We start from the raw sequence: 22,156 nt of genomic DNA on the forward strand, positions 1-22,156 counted from the left end.
CAAACCATGACACTTCCACCTCCATGCTTCACAGTTGGTATGAGGTTCTTTTCTTGGAATGCTGTGTTTGGTTTACGCCAAACATGTCCTCTGCTGTTGTGTCCAAATAATTCAATTTTGGACTCATCTGTCCAAAGAACATTATTCCAGAAGTCCTGGTCTTTGTCAACTTTATCTCTGGCAAATGTCAGTCTGGCCTCGATGTTTCTCTTGGAAAGCAAAGGTTTCCTCCTTGCACACCTCCCATGCAAGTTAAACTTGTACAGTCTCTTTCTGATTGTAGAGGCATGTACTTCTACATCAACAGTAGCCAGAGCCTGCTGTAGTTCTCGAGATGACACTTTAGGGTTTTTGGAGACCTCTTTTAGCATCTTGCGGTCTGCTCTTGGGGTGAACTTGCTGGGGCGACCAGTCCTGGGCATGTTGGCAGTTGTTTTGAAAGCCCTCCACTTGTAGACTATCTTCCGGACAGTGGAATGGCTGATTTCAAAATCTTTTGAGATCTTTTTAAATCCCTTCCCAGACTCATAGGCTGCTACAATCTTTTTTCTGAAGTCCTCTGACAGCTCTTTTGTTCTCACCATGGTGCTCACTCTCACTTCAACAGTCAGGAGCACACCAAACTAAATGTCTGAGGTTTAAATAGGGCAAGCCTCATTCAACATGCAGAGTAACGATCTACTAATTATGTGCACCTGGTGTGATATACCTGTGTGAGATCTGAGCCAATTTAAGAGGGAATACATGTGAGGGTGTCCTATCTTTTTCCTCAGTTAGAATAGGCATTTTTGTAGAATGACATTTACAGAAGATCTTGAAAAGACTTTTCTTCAGTTTTCTTTGTTTAGTTGGATTACTTTAATCTCTCTGTATTGTTGAAACGGAGATGAAATAACCATTTATTAAAAATGTTACAAAAAACCACATGCTTTCAAAGGGTGTCCTAATGTTTTCACATGACTGTACATTTAGATAGGCTTACATTTAAAATATGCGATGGAGTGAAGCCGCGAAAGTCGAGGCGCAATATAGCAAGGGATCACTGTATTTTGTACAAGTTCAGTGCTAACTAGGATCTGTCATGCGGGCCGAACAGATTTCTTTTGTGGGCCACGTGTTTGACATGCCTGATTTAAACCATATCAACAGCAGCAGAGAGGCATGATTCTTCTGTTACTCTGTGGGGTTTTTTACACTGGGCAATTCGGAAGGCTACTTTATATTTGCAGGCCTAAGTGCAGTTTTAACAAATGGCTCTGCTGAGCACAACAGTATCTTAGTTTCCTTTTGAAGAAATCAAGGAGGCTTGTCCTTTTGCTTGGGATGTAAAGTCCCCAGTTAGCACCTCAACTTGTTTGGCTAATATTTTAAGAACACTGTACTGTGGTCCCTCTTTTGTACCAACTGCAGCACTGGTAAAGCCGTGGTAGGGATATACTTCATCTTATTTTATTATCTTTGTTTTGATAGCTGTAACATTTGAAGCAGATGGAGCTGGTTCATTATCTGCTTTACATTTTATTCTCAGGCTAGTCACAAACATCTCCATGCTGTTAGAAGACGGCCATCAGTGTGGTATACATGATGGAGAAGAGTCAGATGGAGATGGGTTGGATGTTCTGTTACCACCTAAGGTGTTTACTGATAAACATAGGGTGTGATGGAAGCATATGCCAGACTGCTCTGACATGATGAGACCTACTACTGTATGCCGGTACATAGGTTCGTACTTACCTTATATGGCAATGTAAAAATAAAGATCATAAATTGAATAAACATCTAATGTCACACCTTCCTTATTATTATGACCATGGCAGCACACAAATGGAAAAAGTGCAAGGCCACCAAAAATGAGCTGAAAGTATGCGGATATTCTCAACAGCCTGCCCTGTAAAGGAAACACTCCAAGGAAATCTGAGCTTGACATACAGCAGAACGAAAAGGGCTTTGTCTTCAAAAGTTCAAAATATTTTGGGAAGTCAGAAAAAAAAAAAAACCGAAAACACAAATGTTTCATAAGATAGAGAACCATAAAAGTTTGACTTGCAGAGATAAATACAACATAGAATCTTTATAAAAAATATTTACTTACAAGAATGTAGAAAAATAGCCCAAAAGAGAAAAAAAGGAGGCAAACCAAAAAATACAATACCCAAGGTACCACTAAAAACCACCATGGTACATTTGAACCAATCACACTGGACTTCAGTTCTCAGCTTGCCTTTATATGCCAATGCCAATGCCAATATACTGATGCTCTGTGTAAGAAAGGTCAGAGCCTCTTAAGAGGTTGGCGTACTTCAACATCTGCAAAAAGATGCTGCAGATGTTCTACCAGACGGTTGTGGCGAGTGCCCTCTTCTACGCGGTGGTGTGCTGGGGAGGCAGCATAAAGAAGAAAGACTCCTCACGCCTGGACAAACTTGTTAAGAAGGTAGGCTCTATTGTAGGAGTAAACTCCTGTCAATCATGAAGAATCCACTGCATCCACTAAACAGTGTCATCTCCAGGCAGAGGAGCAGCTTCAGCGACAGACTGCTGTCACTGTCTTGCTCCACTGACAGGTTGAGGAGATCATTCCTCCCCCACACTATGCGACTCTTCAATTCCACCCAGGGGAGTAAATGCTAACATTACTCAAAGTTGTCTGTTTTTACATGCATTTTTATTACTATTTAATTTAATATTGTTTTTTGTATCAGTATACTGCTGCTGGATTATGTGAATTTCCCCTTGGAATTAATAAAGTATCTATCTATAGGGCTGGGGGCAGTCTCTAAACTATGGCATCACTTGGAGATGTACCCACAACCAAAGGGGAACAGCAAGATGCACATAAACATTAAATACCCAAATAGAATAAAAATAACAAAATAATAAATAAATAAAATAAATGAAAACATTATAAAAAAACAGAAAATGAACAATAATAAAAAGAGAACAAAGATGACAAAAAGAAGCGCTTTAAACATGAGCCAGGCCAGGAGTAGTTGGTACAATTAGAGGTATGTTCAGCTTTAATGATGCTAACATTACAGTGACATGACAGTAACTCTGCACGCAACAATCAGTAATTGAAAGTGGTATACAAAAATATTACCTTGAATACTTTCCTACCATTTTAAGTCAATATTAAAATCTACTTTTATATTCAATTCAAATGATATATTGTTTGAGGAAATAATTTAATTAGACATTTCAATACTTCTTAAGTGAAAAAAATTAATACAAATGGAAAAATGCTCTAGGATAACATAACTAAAGACTATTAAAACGGAGATCAAGTTTTTTGGACAATTTAAAATATACTGAAGTCAAGGCACTGAGCTAACTGTTACAAGAGATGGACACTCTCCGAAGAGTTGGCACTCTGTGTTCACTGCAAAATAATTGGCTGTGGTCCTAGACTGCTTGGTGCCTGGGATGGACAAAGAGGTTGTCGTTTGAACAAGTTAATGAAGTAACTGTCCTGGAGTTAAATAGAAATGTGGAAAGTTACCCAACTTATCATGGGTTAAAATAATGACAATACTATTTATAACCACAATACACAACAGCTTAAAATTCTGCTGGTTAATTATTAGTCAACAAGTTTATACTTGAATATCAAATCCATGACTTCAAGTGTTTGTGCCTACTGAAGCTTAAATGCAAAGTTTTACTTCAAAAAGAAGCAAATTAAATTATGCATTTTAAAACTATGCAGTTTAATTAAGCAGACAGACTTTGACCTGAGAGCTATTATGGAGCTCACTCCATATTTGAAACCAGTTTCTAAATGACAGTTGTCTTAATATAATTAAGCATAGGTAATGTTTACAGTGCACTTTACAGCACTTCAAAGTAGTAACTGAAAGAAAACAGATAGTCTTGTTTAAGTATTTTGGTAGTTCAATGAGGACTTCCTTATAGACAAGTTTCTAAATTAAGTACTTCCATATATTCTTACTGGCACAAGAACAATAATGAGAGTTGTACTTACCACAGTTGGATTTCCACTGCTTATTAAATGACTGACTTCATGGAAAATACCCTTGCAGTCAATGGATTTATCTAATGAGCCACGCTTCACAATTACTGCAACTGCAAGCAATATCTGCTCTCTCACATATTTCTGAAGACTACAGGGAAATAAAAAAAATGAGAAGGTGAGTGAAACGGAGATCAAAACACTATTTAGACTGGAAATAGGCTTCAGTTTGAACTGAAGGCTCATACTACATCTTCCCTCAATATAATTCGATGTATTACAGGTAAACTGTACAAATCCAACACAAAATTGGCACATAACCTTTGTATTTCTACTGACTTCTTCAAAAATGTAATATTAAATTACAATACAAAAATATTTAAAACATTCTTTAATAAAAGTAGATAATACTTATTTGTTGTCACTGAATAGGTGCGAAAGGTTTATCATTTGTGCCAGTAACAAATTTATTAGATAAGAAAATATAATACGATATTATGGAAACCAATAATTGTGCAACAGAAAATCCTCCTGGCTCTGAATATACAAGGACACTAGCTGTTGCTTTTTATTCAGTCAAATACAGGGTGGGACACGGAAAAAGTAGCCCTGCACATAGTAAGGAACCCTGATCTGGTTTTAGAAGTAAACAATTAGGTGAGGCAAGCAGGAAATCCCTCTAGTGTTTAATCTTGTTAGCTATGTTATAGCATCTGTATATTTGTTGGACAGATGACATGTCATAATCACTGAAACAATGTATTTTGATTTGGAATTCCACTTTATACATGACAGATTCTTGGAACTGATCTTCATTTGAAATGCACAGTTCTATGAGCGATCCTTCAAAAAAAAAAAAAAACCCTTGCATCCATATTCCATAAATTGTTAGTGACACTGTGTAATCTATGGAAAGAAGACCTCGTAAGTTGATGAGGGAATCACCCCAACAGATGAGTGGAGGTCTGTTTTCATGGCAGGTGCATGGAACTTTGCCAGTGGAAACTATTTTTGGCACAGCCTTTAAAATGTTAAGCAACATTCTTTAATAATGTTCTCGAATAAATAATAAAATGAAGTTTCTAGTGTAATAACATTTGTTATTCTTTAACTAGTAAGAATCCATATGACACGGACATTAAGACTGGAATGCTTTTTTGTTTGCTACCCTGTACAAAACTAGGGCCTTTAATAAAATGTTTTGATCCATACATTTTCTTATTTCTATTCACACATATACGAAGAAAAGAAGAAATACACATACGCACACACAGCACAACAGTTAACTACTCATTGTTGAATTTTGGCTGGGGCTATTCTGTGTCAAGTTTGGTTCATCTCCCTAACTTCAGGGAGTATATAATTTGAGTACTGAAATTTGATACCATTTTTGATACCTAATACAGTAGACAATACAACTCAATTAAATTAAATTGCAATTCTTTACTAATAAAAATCATGAGATTGATAAAAATAAACAATAGAAATGTTAGTCATTTCATGCAAATACTCCAAGTAGTAAAATCTTTTGTAAAAAGTAAAAGTTCTGTAAATAATAAAAAGTAAGTTTAATTCCAGTAATTTTTTTTTTGTTTTTTTTACCATTGGTGAAAAAAAATACCGTTACTGAGGTACAGTAGTACAATAAAATGTTACAAATGTCAGTAAATGTTGATTGAGCAAGTATTGCAATCTTTTGTACATACAAATATTAAACATTAAACAAATACTTAAGTTAAAATGAACATTCATTTGGTCTTTTGTAGACAACAGTTCAGAAAAGCAACACAAACAGACCACTAACACAGAGTGCACAGTGCATTTCTGTGCAATTAACTACTGCCTTTGTAGCTTCCAAATTTTTTTGCTAGAAAGACTAACACATCAATGTTCTCTTCTTTGAGATGTGCTTTTGTTGGGCTGCAAGTGAGCTCTGACGTACTAAACACACTGTGCAGCTCAGCTGGAAGTATATGAGCACTGAAACAATACAGTGGCTTAAATTACAGTAAATTTGATTAAAAAATTTAAATCACATCTAATAATATTTTAAAAAATAAAAATAAAAAAGGTAACCCACAAAGGCAGCAGACTTCGCTGCAAGGATTTAGAAATCCTGGTAGTGATGGAGACCAACAGTGCTAAAGAGTGCTCTTCTAAATGAACAGCACAGAAAATAGACCTGTAGTAAAAATAATTGAATACCACTGTCTTGATACATTAAATGGCTACAGAAAAAAAGTTTTAACCTGCAGAAATAACAAACATCACATCCCTACCTCAAACACAATATTTTACGGGCTTATACTTATTAATTTAAGAAATCTGATAGCTCTTGATTTTTTTTTTTTTTTTAACTTGCTTGCAATTCTTGCAGAGAGGCTTGCATTAATCTTGAGGTTTTCATTTGTTACACAGTATTTCTAGATGGCACTCCAGCTACCCTCTTTGTGAGTCAAGTGTGCGGGTGAAGGCTCTGCCGCTACAGAAATTGCCATCTTATTAACACTGTGAGTGGATGGAAGTGGGGAAAGGGAGCTGCAATTCAAAAATCATGACAAATTGGAAGAACATTTGAATGGTGGCTGCAGAACTGATACCATTTTAAAATGTTTAAACCGATACTTAGATATTTCGATACTTTTCACAGCCCTGCTCCCAATTGGCTTAAAGGGACAGAGTAATTGTTTATGTAAGCATGCACTGTGATTCGGATGCTATTCCTTCCCTTCCCTTCCAAGGTTGGTTTTGCTTTCCACACACTGCTGCAAGAAAAGGGTTCAAAAGTAATAAGTACAGAAATGTGACAATCATAAGGTATTTGTTGCTTTATTTAATATTTAGATATATAGATAGATACTTTATTAATCCCAAGGGGAAATTATGATTTATAATATAATATATACTTCTTCACTGAACTGTAAATCACAAAAACAGGATGAAGATTCTTTATTTCCAATGTTTCATGTTTTTTTTAACTTAATACAGAAACAGGGAAACAGAAGGTTTCAATGGAAAAAGATTAACTGAAATTAAATGTTTAGAAGCTGGCTGCAAATATAGAACACATAATTGCCACCACGTAATTGACACACAAATTCAGCATGTGTGTTAACTGACAAAAAATGGTCATGAAAGCTTCCAAGAACCAAGGAAAAATGTTCTGCAGGGGGTGGAGTAAAAAAAGAAAAATCAAATACTCTGTGTGGGCCTTCAGAGGATAAGGCCTTAAATAGTGTTGGGTTACAAAGATAAAATATTGTGTATTTCACTCTTTTATTTCATCCATTTATAACCTCTTCCTTTCATTTGTTTCTGTTCTTGGATTGCATAATTTTGCATGGCCACAGTTTAGGTGGGGCTAGAGCCCTGCAGTTCATGTTAGCCCAAACACTCAAATCACTCCTATATTTTCTTGGTTACATAAGGCAACATGAATTTGGGAAATATTGCTTGGATATCATTTCCCAACTTTAAATATATTTTAACATTTTATTTTGTTTATTTTATTAATGTTTACATTCTGGTCTTCAGTTGTGTATATTTTAGTGCTGATCCCTGAAAAAAGTGTGTTCTTTAAAATGCAACTGATTTACCAATACTAGACTCCAAGCTGTGAATATTACACATACTATATATACATACATATTGTCAGACATGTGCACATGGGAGGCAGCTAAAAGGCCTGAATGAGGGTAACTCCATGACAGACCAGGGGGTAGTGGAGTGTACTGACCTTTTCTTTCTTTCCACTGTAGACTTATTATGGGAAATTCTGCCTGGGTCCAATGACCTCACTTCCATTTTGCGGCCCTGGTAACCTCACTTCCATTTTCTGGGCCTGGTAACCTCATCTTTGCTTCTTTAAGTCAGTTCTGATTTGGACTCATATCTGTACACAATGTACTCCCAATTTAACTCTTTTGGAGCCAGGAAATATATGGGTGGCTGTCCCAAACCTTTTTTCGACTCCACTGTCTCATTTTTGAGAACATATATACAATGTATTATGGAAGTGAAGGTCTAATACGGTTTGCATATTTATAGCTAAAGATCTATACAAAGACAGACAATGAATCATGCATCTTAAAACTATTTTTATTCCTAAGCTTTCAACAACCTTCCAGGATGTTTTTTTTAAGCCTGCATATCCTGGGTTCAAGTCCAAATGTCTGTTAATGGTGTTTTCATTAGAGAGCCACAATTCATCTAACATTTGGGCACTCTTAGTATTGGCCCTGAATTTTACTTTCACAGTGTCCCAGTTAAACATGTGTCCGGTGGAACTTGTGTGTGTATAAATCAGTGACTGTGGGTCTTTCCTTCTGACAGCACTGCAAGGTTTCTGTATACATGTTGTAGGTCTATTAGATGTTTGTCCCACATATACCACTGGGCATGCACTGCATGGAATGCTGTAAACTACATTTCTCGTCTCCGTGGTTGACTTTTTGCTTTTAGCACTGAAAAGAACAGTCAAAGTGTTTGTTGGTGTGTGTGTGCTATCTTGATCCCAGATCTGGACAGGATGTGTGTTGTATTTTCTGACACACCTCAGTGATAATGGAGGATGTAGTACGTGCAGTGGGGGACCGAGCTAGAGTCGACTGATTGCTGAGGTCTATGGAATCTCCTATACAGGTATTGTTTAATAAATGCCATGGGGTTGCTGTTTGATGTGAATAGACAAAATTCTTTTGAATAGAGTCCTAACGCAGCCCTATTTATGCAAGGGTGGTTACTGGAAAAGTGTAGTATTTTTTTAGCATAACAATCCTTGCGATAAACACTCTTTCAACAGAAATGTCATGGAAACTGATGTGTCCTTTCATTTCTTATTCCATAGTGAACTGAATTGCAGGGAATATTGAGTTATATTGGTGTAGAATTCATTTAGCTGGCTACTTCTTAATATGATGAATGTGTCGATGTAGTGTATCTGAAGTTTAAGTGTGAACTGAGTTAGACATTGGTTTCAAATCGCTGCATAACCAGTTCAGCTAAAATTCCTGATAATAGAGATCCCATTGGCATGCCTTCTCTATCTATAGTATTTTCAATTAAAATGGAAGTGGAAGTGATAAAAGATGCATTATGTCCTTAGTGGTCAGCATCATACAAAGAAATGGGTGGTATATACTATAGTTTTTTTTCCCAATACCTGCTCTGGGTATTATAGACTATAGTTTTTTCAATACCTGCACTGGGTATTTTGGCAAAGTGATATGAGATGCATTACGTCTTTAGTGGTCAGCTTCATAGAATGAATTAGGTGATATAGACTATAGTTTTTTTCAATTCCTGCCCCATTATTTTATAGTGTTTTATGGTTCCAATGAACTGTAACATTTTATTCCAACTTAACCATGTTCATTAGTTTTATGGGTTTTTCCATTTTTTCTCTTTGGTTAGTATTTTTTTTATATTTACAATATATTTTTATTTTTCATTAGTTTGATTAAATAAGTTACTCTTCAATATTTTATTTTCTATTTGAGTTTTTAATTTCTGTGTGTCAAATGTTGTTAGTGAATGTGTTATAAGAAAAACAAAACAAAAGACACACAAGAAAAAACGTTTTTTGTGTATGTGTACAAGTATATTAATTTTTGATAGAACACATTCCCTTTTTTCTCACAATTCTCATTATTTCTCCTGTCATTTCAGTCTCCCTTTTTCCTTGTGTATCCTGCCCTTTGGGTGGTCCAGTTTGATCCTAGACTAGATTATCGTATATCAACTGACCTCTGGAACTGACATGCTGGTTAGATACACTGCTAATTCCAAATTGGCTCAGTGGATGAGTGGGTATTGCTCAAGCAATGAAATGGGTCTCTCTGTCTGTGCCAAGTGCTGCCTCACTCCTTGTGACCCTGAATTAAGTTAAATAGGTTGATAAGACATTCAGCTCAACTATTGCCTGTGCCTACAAATAAAGGCTGCTCCATTAAAAACTGAAAGCACAAATTTTAAAAGATAAGGCTGTATCTGCACTACTTACTTGGGTCTTTGTAAGACATAGGTTAAAAGGAATGTTCGCAGTGATTCAATGCTGCTTTTCTCTAAAAGAATCCACTCTCGAACTACAGCTTCCATTATTGCAGTTGCTGCCTGGAACAGTACATAGTCCACTTTGCTAGTTTCTGTATAATAAAAAAAGTAATGGAAAACAAATAAGGTGAAGTCTCAATGAATGTTAAGTGCAAGATTTTCTCAGCCAGATGAACACATGTACAAATCTAGCTGTAAACCATAAGTAGCACAGAAACTATCAAAGCACTACTCGCACAATTCGCAGGTCTATTGAACAACAGTAATACTGTGTTAAGGCATTTGTATACTTTCAATCAAATACAAGCCATGTGAAACATTAGCCACTAGACAACACATATTTACCATTACACTTCCTCTTTATACAGTGTGGATGACTACCACTCAGCGGATGTATTAATATGATTTTTGCAATTTTGTGAAAGATTTTGATGAGGGCAAAAAGTAATCTTGCACACTTATTCGCTGGTCAAGCATGCAGCCCTCAATTCAAAAAGTCAGTCCCATAAGGCTTTAAATTTTCTTTTTGTGCCCAGCTCAAATTAACATTTATTTATTTTTATTTTTTTTTTTTTGTAAAAGGGACAGGCCTGGGTTTTTTTTTTATCAAAGTTTTCCACATTGTTTAAAGCAGTACATCATTGGTCACTATTGGCTTATATTATATCAAACTCCAATCTGTATATAAATATTAAACAGTTTTATCAGCTATCACTACAAACTAAATGGAGTAAGAAGTTAACATATTAAAAATATTTTTCGGTTAAGTATTCCTTTAAATGTATGCCCTGGCTTATTTTTGCTGTAATTTTATTCTAGTGCTTAGAACCTTGTTAAAATTTACTTACAAAAATCTTCTGACATTTTTTTTTCTCTGATTACAATTGCAAATATAAGCTATCTACTTACAGAATTATCACTATTGTTGTTGTATTACTGCAATTCTTACTATTGAAAATGACACCCATATAATTATCTGCTTAAAGCAAAAATGATACCTGAAACAATCATAAGACACTAACATTGTAAATGTATATGCTGTGCTGAGATGTGAAAAGCAATAATCTCATTAATTATTTCTATATATGTTAAATTCTTAGAATTCAAATTACACATATTGCCAAAGTACTAAAATAATTGTATTTTTCTTTCTAAAAATGACTGCAAAAATTACTGCTGTTGTCATTTACTAATAGCTTTTGAAATATAGACAAGTTTCAATGGACAGGCAAAGGTCTGAACAAAGACAAAATTGATTCTATAAAGGTCCACACAATATGCTCGTGATTTTGAACAATTTATTTTAAAGCACAAGTTTAACTCTTCTTAGGAAACATTTAAACAGAGAAAAACTAAACAGTTTTGTCACTGAACCACACCTTGGTTAATTGCAACTGTTGATAACAGATCTGACAATTCTGGGAAAATTTGTACTCACTTTTTTGAAAGCATAAATAAAGTACACTAGAGCAAACAGCTATGAAATACAAGACAGAGCCAAAACACAACAATCTACAACAAAGGCTCAAGTTGGTTTATTAAGAGAGAGAAAAAAAAGTGAATTAAACAAAAGGTGATGTAAAGAGTACTAGGCAAAGGCATAGAAAAGACTTACCTAAAATGTGCTTGCATATGGCAAATGGAGATTTAGATTTTCTAAAGGAAAGGAATATGTGCTCTGCATGCTGGCGCTGCTCATTACTGACCATAGATGGTGGTGCCTTTAGAGAAGAAAAAATTAGACATTGTGATATAGAAAAAAAAATAAATAAAAATGAAAGCAAAATGATTAAAAAAAAAAAACACTCCAAATAGGCATCCAATATTTATTAAAAAATACATGTGGCAAGCAAAACATTTAGTTACAAAAATTTGTCTACCACATCTTTACAATTCTGTAATAGTTCCACACACATGAATGCCACTTTACCATTCATCTTGTGAGCTATCAGGATTTAAAATACAAAACTTTAAACCTTAAATTATTTTCTATTGAAGCATGAACAAAATATACATGAAACAATATATGTATGGCATGACAAGAAAGCACAAAATCTCTCAGATTCAACAGTATTATACACTTATTAAACACGTATCCTTGGCTATTCGTAACCATGAACGAGAGAGACAGAGACCCGCCCAGCCATTTCACCACTGTCATTCTTCTTAAGAGCATATCTTTTGACTAGTAGGAAAGACCTGGATCTCAGAGGAAACCTAAAAAAACATGATCAGAGCATGTAATCTACACACCAATGGCAATCCACAGGAAAGAATCAACCAAGGGTTGCAAATGATATGAGGTGGTACTGGTACAATGCTGCTTCATAAAGTACATTATACACTGAAGTAAATTTCTTAATGTCAAAAAATATCTACACACATGTACACAATTCTGACTTTTTATGTATCAAAAGATTGAGCCTTGTATTCTACTCTTATGTAACATACAATACATATGCACAACCAAAATTAAGAACACAAACACATCTGTTATAAAAAAAGAGATTTATACTCCATCTACTTTAGAACTAGACAGTAGACAATTATACTGCATACCAGTAGTGCCCTCTTGTGTAATCCTAAGGACAAAGCAATCCAACTCATTAAGCACAGCCGTATGTTTAAACCTATCTCAAAAGATGTCTATAACAAAGTGCTTTCTGCAGATGCTGAAGTATCAATTGCCATTTCTGCATAACTGTTAAGGAAAATCAGACCGAGGTTAAGAAAAAAAATTAAAGGCAACAATGCCTGCTTATGTGCTATGTGTGTTAATATTAAAATCTAAGGCAAACATACTGAATTTCCACACATAAAATCAAATATATGAAGAAATATTTAGTACAGTTTTTGCTAAGAGTAGAGGACACACAGGAGGGACTGGCCACCTTGTGGGTTACAGTTCAGAGCAAGCTGGGTAAAAGAAAGAAGAAACCACAACAATACAACTCAATCCATTTCAGTTTTTCAGGGAAAACCTAAAAAAAAAAAAAAAAAGACTTAAACATTACAGCTATGTACAATTTTGCTCAAAACTCAAAAGCATCCTCTGCATTCAGCTAAAATGATTTAGTAATGGATTGGCTTGTGTCAATTTGTCTGCATCATTACAGTATATTAAAATTATGACCACGGTGTATTAGTGGTGAGAGAATGATTCATGATTCATCTATGTAAACATTTTGAAAATGTATCATAGTCAAAAATAGACAAATTTTGATCACATTTTTCACTCTAAAGTTACCTCCCTTTGATCAATTAATTGTTATTTTAAGTGATCTTGTAGAACACAGAAAAAATGCAAGGATAAATTTCACAGAAAACACTTTAGGTGACGTGTAAAATTGTTTTAAATGCTAAGTGAAAGCATGACACAAACTCTTAAAATTATTGAAGAGGATCATATGCTATGATCATTTCAGGAGAGAAGAGTCATTCTAATAACACCAATATTCTGGGTATGCTCAAGCAACCTTCTGATGTAGTTAAGATATACTTTAAACTGATAGTTGACAACATCTTGCAGTGTACAAGCCAAACATGCTGCCATAGACCTGTTCACACTGATAAGTGAATTAGCAGCCACTGCATTTTGTCCTTTATTATAAAAAAAAAAAAAAACCACACACACACACACAATCACTTTGCCCGCAAGTTCCAATGTTGGCAAGGCAGCTCTCAGTTTCATGGCAAGGCTCTCAACTGCTTGCTTGTTTGTTTAGAAAAGTGTGTATTAGGACCAATTACATGTGTCAGTCTTCACCTGTGTAGTACAAATCAACATGATAAAATTCTTGGCTGTTTACTTCAAGTCATCAGTTCTCCTTAATATTGCTAGTGATATGGGAAGATGCTGCAGTCCATCCTCACAAGTGGTATGCTTCTTTTCATTGAGGTAATACAGTATATTGTGGATGTCTTGCTTTGCCCCTCCTTGAACCGCCACCTTATCATGGTGGAGGGGTTTGCATGTCCCAGTGATCCTAGGAGCTCTGTTGTCCGGGTCATTATGCCCCTGGTAGGGCCACCCAAGGCAAACTGGTCCTAGATGAGGGATGAGACAGGGCGGTTCAGCAGACCTTCTATGATGAATAAAAAAATTTGGACAGCGTTTTCCCTCGCCCGGACGTGGGTCACCGGGGCCTCCCTCTGGAGCCAGGCCTGGAGATGGGGCTCGATGGCGAGCGCCTGGTGGCCGGGCCTGCACCCATGGGGTCGGTTTGCAGTGTGAGTTGGGTGGTGGCCGAAGGCGGGAACCTTGACGGTCAGATCCTCGGCTACAGATGCTGGCTCTTGGGATGAGGAATGTCACCTCTCTGAATGGGAAGGAGCTTGAGCTAGTGCGCGAGGTCAACAGGTTCCGGCTAGATATAGTTGGGCTCATCTTGACGCACAGCTTGGACTCTGGAACCAATCTCCTTGAGATGGGCTGGACTCTCTAACACTATGGAGTTGCCCCCAGTGAGAGGCTCCAAGCGAGTGTGGGCATACTTCTTGCCCACCAACTTGGAGCCTGTACATTGGGGTTTACCCCGGTGAATGAGAGGGTAGCCTCCCTCCCTCCGCCTTCGGGTAGGGGGGCGGGACCTAACTGTTGTTTGTACGTATTTGTCGAACAGCAGTTTGGAGTACCCATCCTTTTTGGAGTCCCTGGAGGGGGTGCTAGAGGGCATGCCTTCTGGCATGCCCGGGAGAGGGAAGTCTGGGCATCTCTGCTCAAGCTGCTGCCCCTGTGACCCAACCTCAGATAAGCGGAAGAGGAAGGAAGGATGTCTTGCTTTGGTAATACAGCACAGCATTACACATTTTGTAGAGAACTTTCATGCATTGCAGATAAACAAAACTCACAATGTAAATGTGATCATATAATCACAAAGATTAACTTAAATTCTTAATGCAAGTTAACCAATGATTAATTATTAATATTCTTAGTTAAAGTCTACTATATGATTAAAGATACGGTTGCTTATTATAGTACACTCAAAAGGATGCTACAGTATCTCACAAAAGCGAGTACACCCCTCACATTTTTGTAAATATTTTATTATATCTTTTCATGGGACAACACTAAAGATATGACACTTTGATACAATGTAAAGTAGCCAGAGTACAGCTTGCATAACAGTGTAAATTTGCTGCCCCCTCAAAATTACTCAACACACAGCCATTAATATCTAAACCACTGGCAACAAAAGTGAGTACACCTCGAATTGAAAAATGTCCAAATTGTGCCCAATTAGCCATCCCTGGTGTCATGCGACTCGTCAGTGTTACAAGATCTCAGGTGTGAATAGGAAGCAGGTGTGTTAATTTTGGTGTTATCACTCTCACACTTTCTCATACTGGTCACTGGAAGTTCAACATGGCACCTCCTGGCAAAGAACTCTAAGGATCTGAAAAAAAGAATTGTTGCTCTACGTAAAGATGGCCTAGGCTATAAGAAGATTGCCAACACCCTGAAACTGAACTGCAGCACAGTGGCCAAGACCATACAGCGCTTTAACAGGACAGGTTCCACTCAGAACAGGCCTTGCCATGGTTGACCAAAGTAGTTGAATGCACGTGCTCAGCATCATATCCAGAGGTTGTCTTTTGAAAATAGAAGTATGAGTGCTGCCAGCATTGCTGCAGAGGTTGAAAGGGTTTTTTTTTTGGGGGGATGGGGGGGTGGGGGGGGTCAGCCTGTCAGTGCTCAGACCATATGGCGCACACTGCATCAAATTGGCCTGCAGGGCTGTCGTCCCAGAATGAAGCCTCTTGTAAAAATGATGCACAAGAAACAGTTTGCCGAAGACAAGCAGACTAAGGACATGGATTACTGGAACCATGTCCTGTGGTCTGATGAGACCAAGATAAACTTATCTGGTTCAGATGGTGTAAAGCGTGTGTGGCAGCAACCAGGTGAAGAGTACAAAGGCAAGTGTGTCTTGCTTACAGTCAAGCATAGTGGTGGGAGTGTCATGGTTTGGGGCTGCATGAGTGCTGCCAGCATTGGGGAGCTACAGTTCATTGAGGGAACCATGAATGCCAACATGTACTGGGCTGCAGGGCAGTATTCCAACATGATAACGACCCCAAACACACCTCCATGAGAACCACTGCCTTGCTAAAGAAACTGAGGGTAAAGGTGCTGGACTGGCCAAGCATGTCTCCAGACCTAAACCCTATTGAGCATCTGAGGGGTATCCTCAAAACGGAAGGTGAAGAAGCGCAAGGTCTCTAACATCTACCAGTTCCATGATGTCGGCATGGAGGATTGGAAGAGGATTCCAGTGGCAACCTGTGAAGCTCTAGTGAACTCCATGCCCAATAGAGTTAAGGCAGTGCTGGAAAATAATGGTGGCCACACAAAATATTGACACTCTGGGCACAATTTAGACATTTTACACATGGGGTGTATTCACTTTTGTTGCCAGCGGTTTTGACATTAATGGCTGTGTGTTGAGTTATTTTGAGGGGACAGCAAATTTACAGTGTTATACAAGCTATACACTGACTACTTTACGTTGTCTCAAAGTGTCATATCTTTAGTGCTATCCCATGAAAATATATAATAAAATATTTACAAAAATGTGAAGGGAGTACTCACTTTTCTGAGATACTGTATATAAAAAGATTGAATCCTGGCAGTGGATTCAAAGCTCTGTACAATTATTATGAACAAAAACAAAATGTAATAATCCTTCAAACTCATTTGTTTAGCTAATAGCTAAGCTGTCCCAATATATTATCTCTCTATTATAAAAGGAAATCCTGAGACAAGACTTTGGCCATGAGATTTTTTAAAGTCACGCCCTCCTCTCAACCATATTCAACCATGCACATGGCCCTCTCATCTCTAATTCGTGTGAATGCTTTTCACAGACACAGTTCCTGCTCTCTTACCTAAATCCCATTGAAAATCTGTGGAAAGATTTGAAGATAGCAGCCCACCAACACTCACCATCCAATTTGAACGAACTTGAACAGTTAAGAAGAATGGGCAAAAATTGCTCAATCTAGATTTGCAAAGCTGATAGAGAAGTATCCCAACAGACTCAAAGCTGTCATTAAAGCAAAAGGTGGTTCAACAGAATATTGACATTGGGGGATGATCCTTTATTAATCTCAGTATGTATGTATGTACGTATGTGCAGATCCGTAAGTTGGCATCGAGAGTACTGTCTATGTTCAGAAGCACTTACCTTTGTGAGAAATTGTTTTTGTTAATGAAAGCTACCAAAACCCCACATCGCTCAAGACTTCCTGTCGAGCACCTTTCATCCCTCATAAAAGTTGCAGCTGCATAAGATTTCAAGCCTGATATTGATGAACTGGTCACTAAAAAGAGATGCTAAGTGTCAGGACAAAAGAAACAGATCTCACACTGTAAGACTCCTATATAATATAATGAATATAACATATTAATATAAGGACCCAGCTAAGAGACTAAGACTCTAATTGTACGCTGTGTTGCGGAGTTTAGCACTGTATGTCCAGTTCACTAACATTATTTCAGCTATTTCAAACATTTGTCTCTCAAAGTGAATTTTGTGGACTATCCAAGGCTGTTGAAAGCATGTGTAAAGCAAATACATACACAGGCCGACAGAGTGCCAAGGTCATGTGAAGATTACAAAATCCTTCTCAGTAACCCAGTTATGGGTTTACATGGCTACATAATTTGGTTGTTAATGGATAAATCTACCTGTTAACCAGATTTCTCAGAAGCCAATAACCCAATTTCTCTAACTGAAAATAAGGTTTTACATGGCATTGTAGAAATCAGGTTTCTGTGACTAACCAGGTTATTGGGGAGCATGTACAGTAAACTGACCCAAAAGAAGGAAATATGGCAAGCTTTACAATACCTTTAAGGTATTTTATTACCTTGCATTTTTTCTCAAGTAAATTTAACTTACATGTTTCAGTGGTTGACAGACTGACCCATTTAGTAGTAAGTAGCCAGTAAAGCAATGACATGGCTCATTTTATGATTAAAAGTGGTTACATAGTTAGCATGCAAGTCATGCAAAAAATCATAAGTTAGATGTCATCATTGCCAAATAATGAGTGTTAATACAATAGTGATCTTAATTAGGGGGAGATTTTTGTTCCCTCCTTACATTCTATGAAACGACTTTTGACACCCTGCCCCACCCCCCTCAATTATATTTGACTGTGCCTTCATTGCACCTTATTAAGGACCAACACCTTCCTACTGAAATTTGGAAGCTGAAATGTTTTATTTGGTTGCGTCTTTTTTTACTAGTTTGACTATGAAGTAATTTGTTATATAAATTGACCTTGACTGTATGCAATGTTATCTTAAAATAATAAACATACAGGTGCAACTCAATAAATTGCAATATCATCAAAAGTTAATTTCAGTAACTGAATTCAAAAAGTGAAACTCATTATATAGATTCATTACACACAGAGTGATATATGTCAAGCATTTATTTCTTTTCATTTTGCTGATTATGGCTTATAGCAGGCATGTCAAACTCACTACTATTGGTGGGCCACTTCAACTGCCATACGTGATTCAGCAGGCCGCACTGTAACAAATACTATTATACAAAGTTACTGTAGCTTTCTTTCCAATACTGAAAACTTTAAAAAAATGTAACACTTAAAGTTTAAAGAAAAGCTATTTATTTCCATACAAGCTCCGTACAACAGCGTACAATTAGAGTCTTAGTCTCTGAGCTGGGTCCTTATATTATTATGTTATATTCATTATATTATATAGGAGTCTTACAGTGTGAGATCTATTTCTTTTGTCACGACACTTGGCATCTCTTGTTAGTGACCAGTTCGTTAATATCAGGCTTAAAATCTTGTGCAGCTGCAACTTTTATGAGGGATGAAAGGTGCTCGACAGGAACTCTTGAGCGATGTGGGGTTTTGGTAGCTTTCATTAACTAAAATAATTTCTCACAAAGGTAAGTGCTTCTGGAAATAGACAGTACTCTCGATGCCAACTTACGGATCTGTACATGCGAGGGTGGCAGGTAACCATACAAGCCTGGCACACCAACTTTGTTTTATTTTGCCTTCAGAATAGAATCTGACTGCAGTTCAGTCAATGCCATTTGGATATTCTCAGGCGCATTCTCAGCGCAAAGTCCTGTTTGTGTGAACTGAGATCACGAAAACAATCACTGAATTCATTGTTCAGTAATTCAAGTTGGAAAATAAATCCTCCAAAAATCAAATTTTACTTTACTAAGTTTACTTCAAAGTTTATATTGTAAAATAAGCTGATATGCAAAAAGCCACCTGACCTACACTAATTTTACAAACTCAAAAATCACAAAAATATGCTAATGAACAACTCATCAACTTCTCGCGTCCACTTCAGATCTTCAGCTGTAGTCTGCAATGTTTGTTACAATACTAGCAATAAAATATGTGAAAATATGCGGCTATTACTACTCGTGATGGTCAGTTCTGCCCAGTGGCCAGTCTCAGCAGCTCAGCCAGTAGTGTAGCCTGCGCATGGGCAGCCCTGGGCAGAGAAAGAATCGGGGGCCCCAATGTCAATATGGTATCTTATGCACGGCGGATGGCCACGTCCGTTGCGGACACTGCATAGCCACCTCGTGCTCATGACACGCTTCTATATGCGTGTATACGTAATTTGAAAACCAAGTGACAGCCCATGATATTCTCATTATGGCATAACGTTGTAATACTACATATAGCTTACTGCTCCGACTCGAGTGACATTAGTAAATACAGTGTACTAATTAACACAAGAAACAATGTTTTTCGGCCACATTGCCGTCAGCTATGTCATTATTTTCTTGTTTTATATTCAATATATATTGGCGTGGTGTCCCTGTGCAGGTGCACAGCTTGCCCATGCCTAAGGCCGCCCCTGCTTCAGCCTAGCACTTCAGTTGTGACATTGCGGCTCATTAACTTTGGTCAAGGCTCGTGGCTATACTAGCAGATGACATTTCCGGTACCGCAATGCCATGGGAAAACGCACTTTCGTCAGAAGGCAGAAGTAAGAAAAGTCAATAAGTATCGCCAAAGATGCAGAATGATTCAATCACAAATGATAATAATCGTTTTGTACAAGTTCAGTGCTAGCTAGGATCTGTCATGTGGGCCGCACAGATTTATATTGTGGGCCGCGTGTTTGACATGCCTAGCTTATAGTTAATGAAAACCCAAAATTCAGTATCTCAGAAAATTAGAATATTGTGAAAAAGTTTAATATTGTAGACTCATGGTGTCACACTCCACTCAGCTAATTAACCCAAAACACCTGCAAAAGGTCCCAGAGCCTTTAAATGGTCTGTCAGTCTTGTTCAGTAAGCCACAAAATCATGGAGAATACTGCTGACTTGACAGTTGTCCAGAACAAAGTTCTGACACCCCCCCCCACAAGGATGACAAGTTACAATAGGTCATTGCTAAATAGGCTGGCTGTTCACAGAGTGCTGTATCCATGCATATCAATAGAAAGTTCAGTGGAAGGAAAAAATATGTGGCAGAAAAAAGTGCATATACAACACGAATAAAAGCAGCCTTGAGAGGATTGTGGAGCAAAAATCTCCGGAACATGGGCTATAACTGTCACAATCCTTGTATCAAGCCACTCCTGAACCAGAGTCAATGCAAGAAGCGTCTTACCTGGGCTAAGGAGAACACAGACTAGACTGTTGCTCAGTGGTTCAAAGTCCTCTTTTTAGATTAAAGTAAATTTTAAATTTCATTTGAAAATCAAGGTCACAGAGTCTGGAGGAAGAGTGGAGGCACATAATCCAAGTTACTTGAGGTCCAGTGTGAAGTTTCCACAGTCAGTGATGATTTGGGGAGCCATGTCATCTGCTGGTGTTGGTCCACTGTGTTTTATCAAGTCCAAAGTCAGGGCAGCCGTCTACCAGGAAATTTTAGAGCACTTCATGCTTCCTTCTGCCGACAAGATTTATGGAGAAGCTGATTTCATTTTCCTGCAGGACTTGGCACATGCCCACACGGCCAAAAGTACCAATACCTGGTTTAATGACCATGGTATCACTGTGCTTGATTGGCCAGCAAACTCGCCTGACCTAAATCCCATTTAGGGATTTATGGGGTATTGTCAAGAGGAAGATGAGAAACACCAGACCGAACAATGCAGATGAGCTAAAGGCCACTATAAAAGCATCCTGGGCTTCCAAAACACCTCAGCAGTGGCACAGGCTGATCGCCTCCATGCCACGCCGCATTGAAGCAGTAATTCATGGAAAAGGAGCCCTGACCAAGTATTGAGTGCATACATGGACATACTTTTCAGTAGGCCAATATTTCTGTATTAAAAATCTTCTTAAGTGGTCTCATGCAATATTCTAATTGTCCGAGATACAAGATGTAACGAATCTATATAAAAATATGACTTTCACTTCTTGAATTGCACTACTGAAATAAATTAACTTTTCGATGATAGTCTAATTTAAGATGCACCTGTACATACCCACATATACACAATCACATAAATATATACATACATGATATAGATATATCTATATCTATCTATCTATATATATATCTATATATATATCTATATATCTCTATTGATAGATATATATAATAGAGAGAGAGAGATATATATATCTACCTATAGATCTGTCTGTCTATCTATCTATCAATATCTATATCAATCTATATATCTATATCGATCTATATCGATATAGATACAGTAATCCCTCCTCGATCGCGGGGGTTGCGTTCCAGAACTTCCCGCGATAGGTGAAAATCCGAGAAGTAGAAACCATATGTTTGTATGGTTATTTTTATATATTTTAAGCCATTATAAACTCTCCCACACTGTTAACATTATTAGAGCCCTCTAGACATGAAATAACACCCTTTAGTGAAAAGTTTAAACTGTGCTCCATGACAAGACAGAGATGACAGTTCTTTCTCACAATTAAAAGAATGCAAACATATCTTCCTCTTCAAAGGAGTGGGCATCAGGAGCAGAGAATGTCAGAGAGAGAGAGAGAGAGAGAGAGAGAGAGACAGAGAGAGCGAAAAGTAAACAATAAAAAATCAATACAGCTGTTGGGCTTGGGATAAATGTGAAGGTAGTCTTTCAGCATTTTTTAGAGGAGTGTCCATATCTTCTAAGCAAGCAGCCTCTGTGCAAACAGC

At 37.4% G+C, this 22,156-nt stretch overlaps 1 protein-coding gene across 1 annotated transcript in view; it reads right to left on the bottom strand.

The window, feature by feature from the left end:
* xpo4 (exportin 4) overlaps positions 1-22,156 on the bottom strand; it is a 123,590-nt gene that overhangs the window by 83,729 nt on the left and 17,705 nt on the right. Inside the window, exons 2-4 of the mRNA XM_039744012.1 lie at positions 11,637-11,742; positions 9,972-10,113; positions 3,983-4,121 (exon numbers count right to left, since the gene is read on the bottom strand). Coding sequence (XP_039599946.1) covers positions 3,983-4,121; positions 9,972-10,113; positions 11,637-11,742 — 387 coding nt within the window. The remainder of the gene's footprint in view (positions 1-3,982; positions 4,122-9,971; positions 10,114-11,636; positions 11,743-22,156) is intronic.

Source organism: Polypterus senegalus, chromosome 2 (genome assembly GCF_016835505.1).
Source record: "Polypterus senegalus isolate Bchr_013 chromosome 2, ASM1683550v1, whole genome shotgun sequence".
Taxonomy (NCBI): domain Eukaryota; kingdom Metazoa; phylum Chordata; class Cladistia; order Polypteriformes; family Polypteridae; genus Polypterus; species Polypterus senegalus.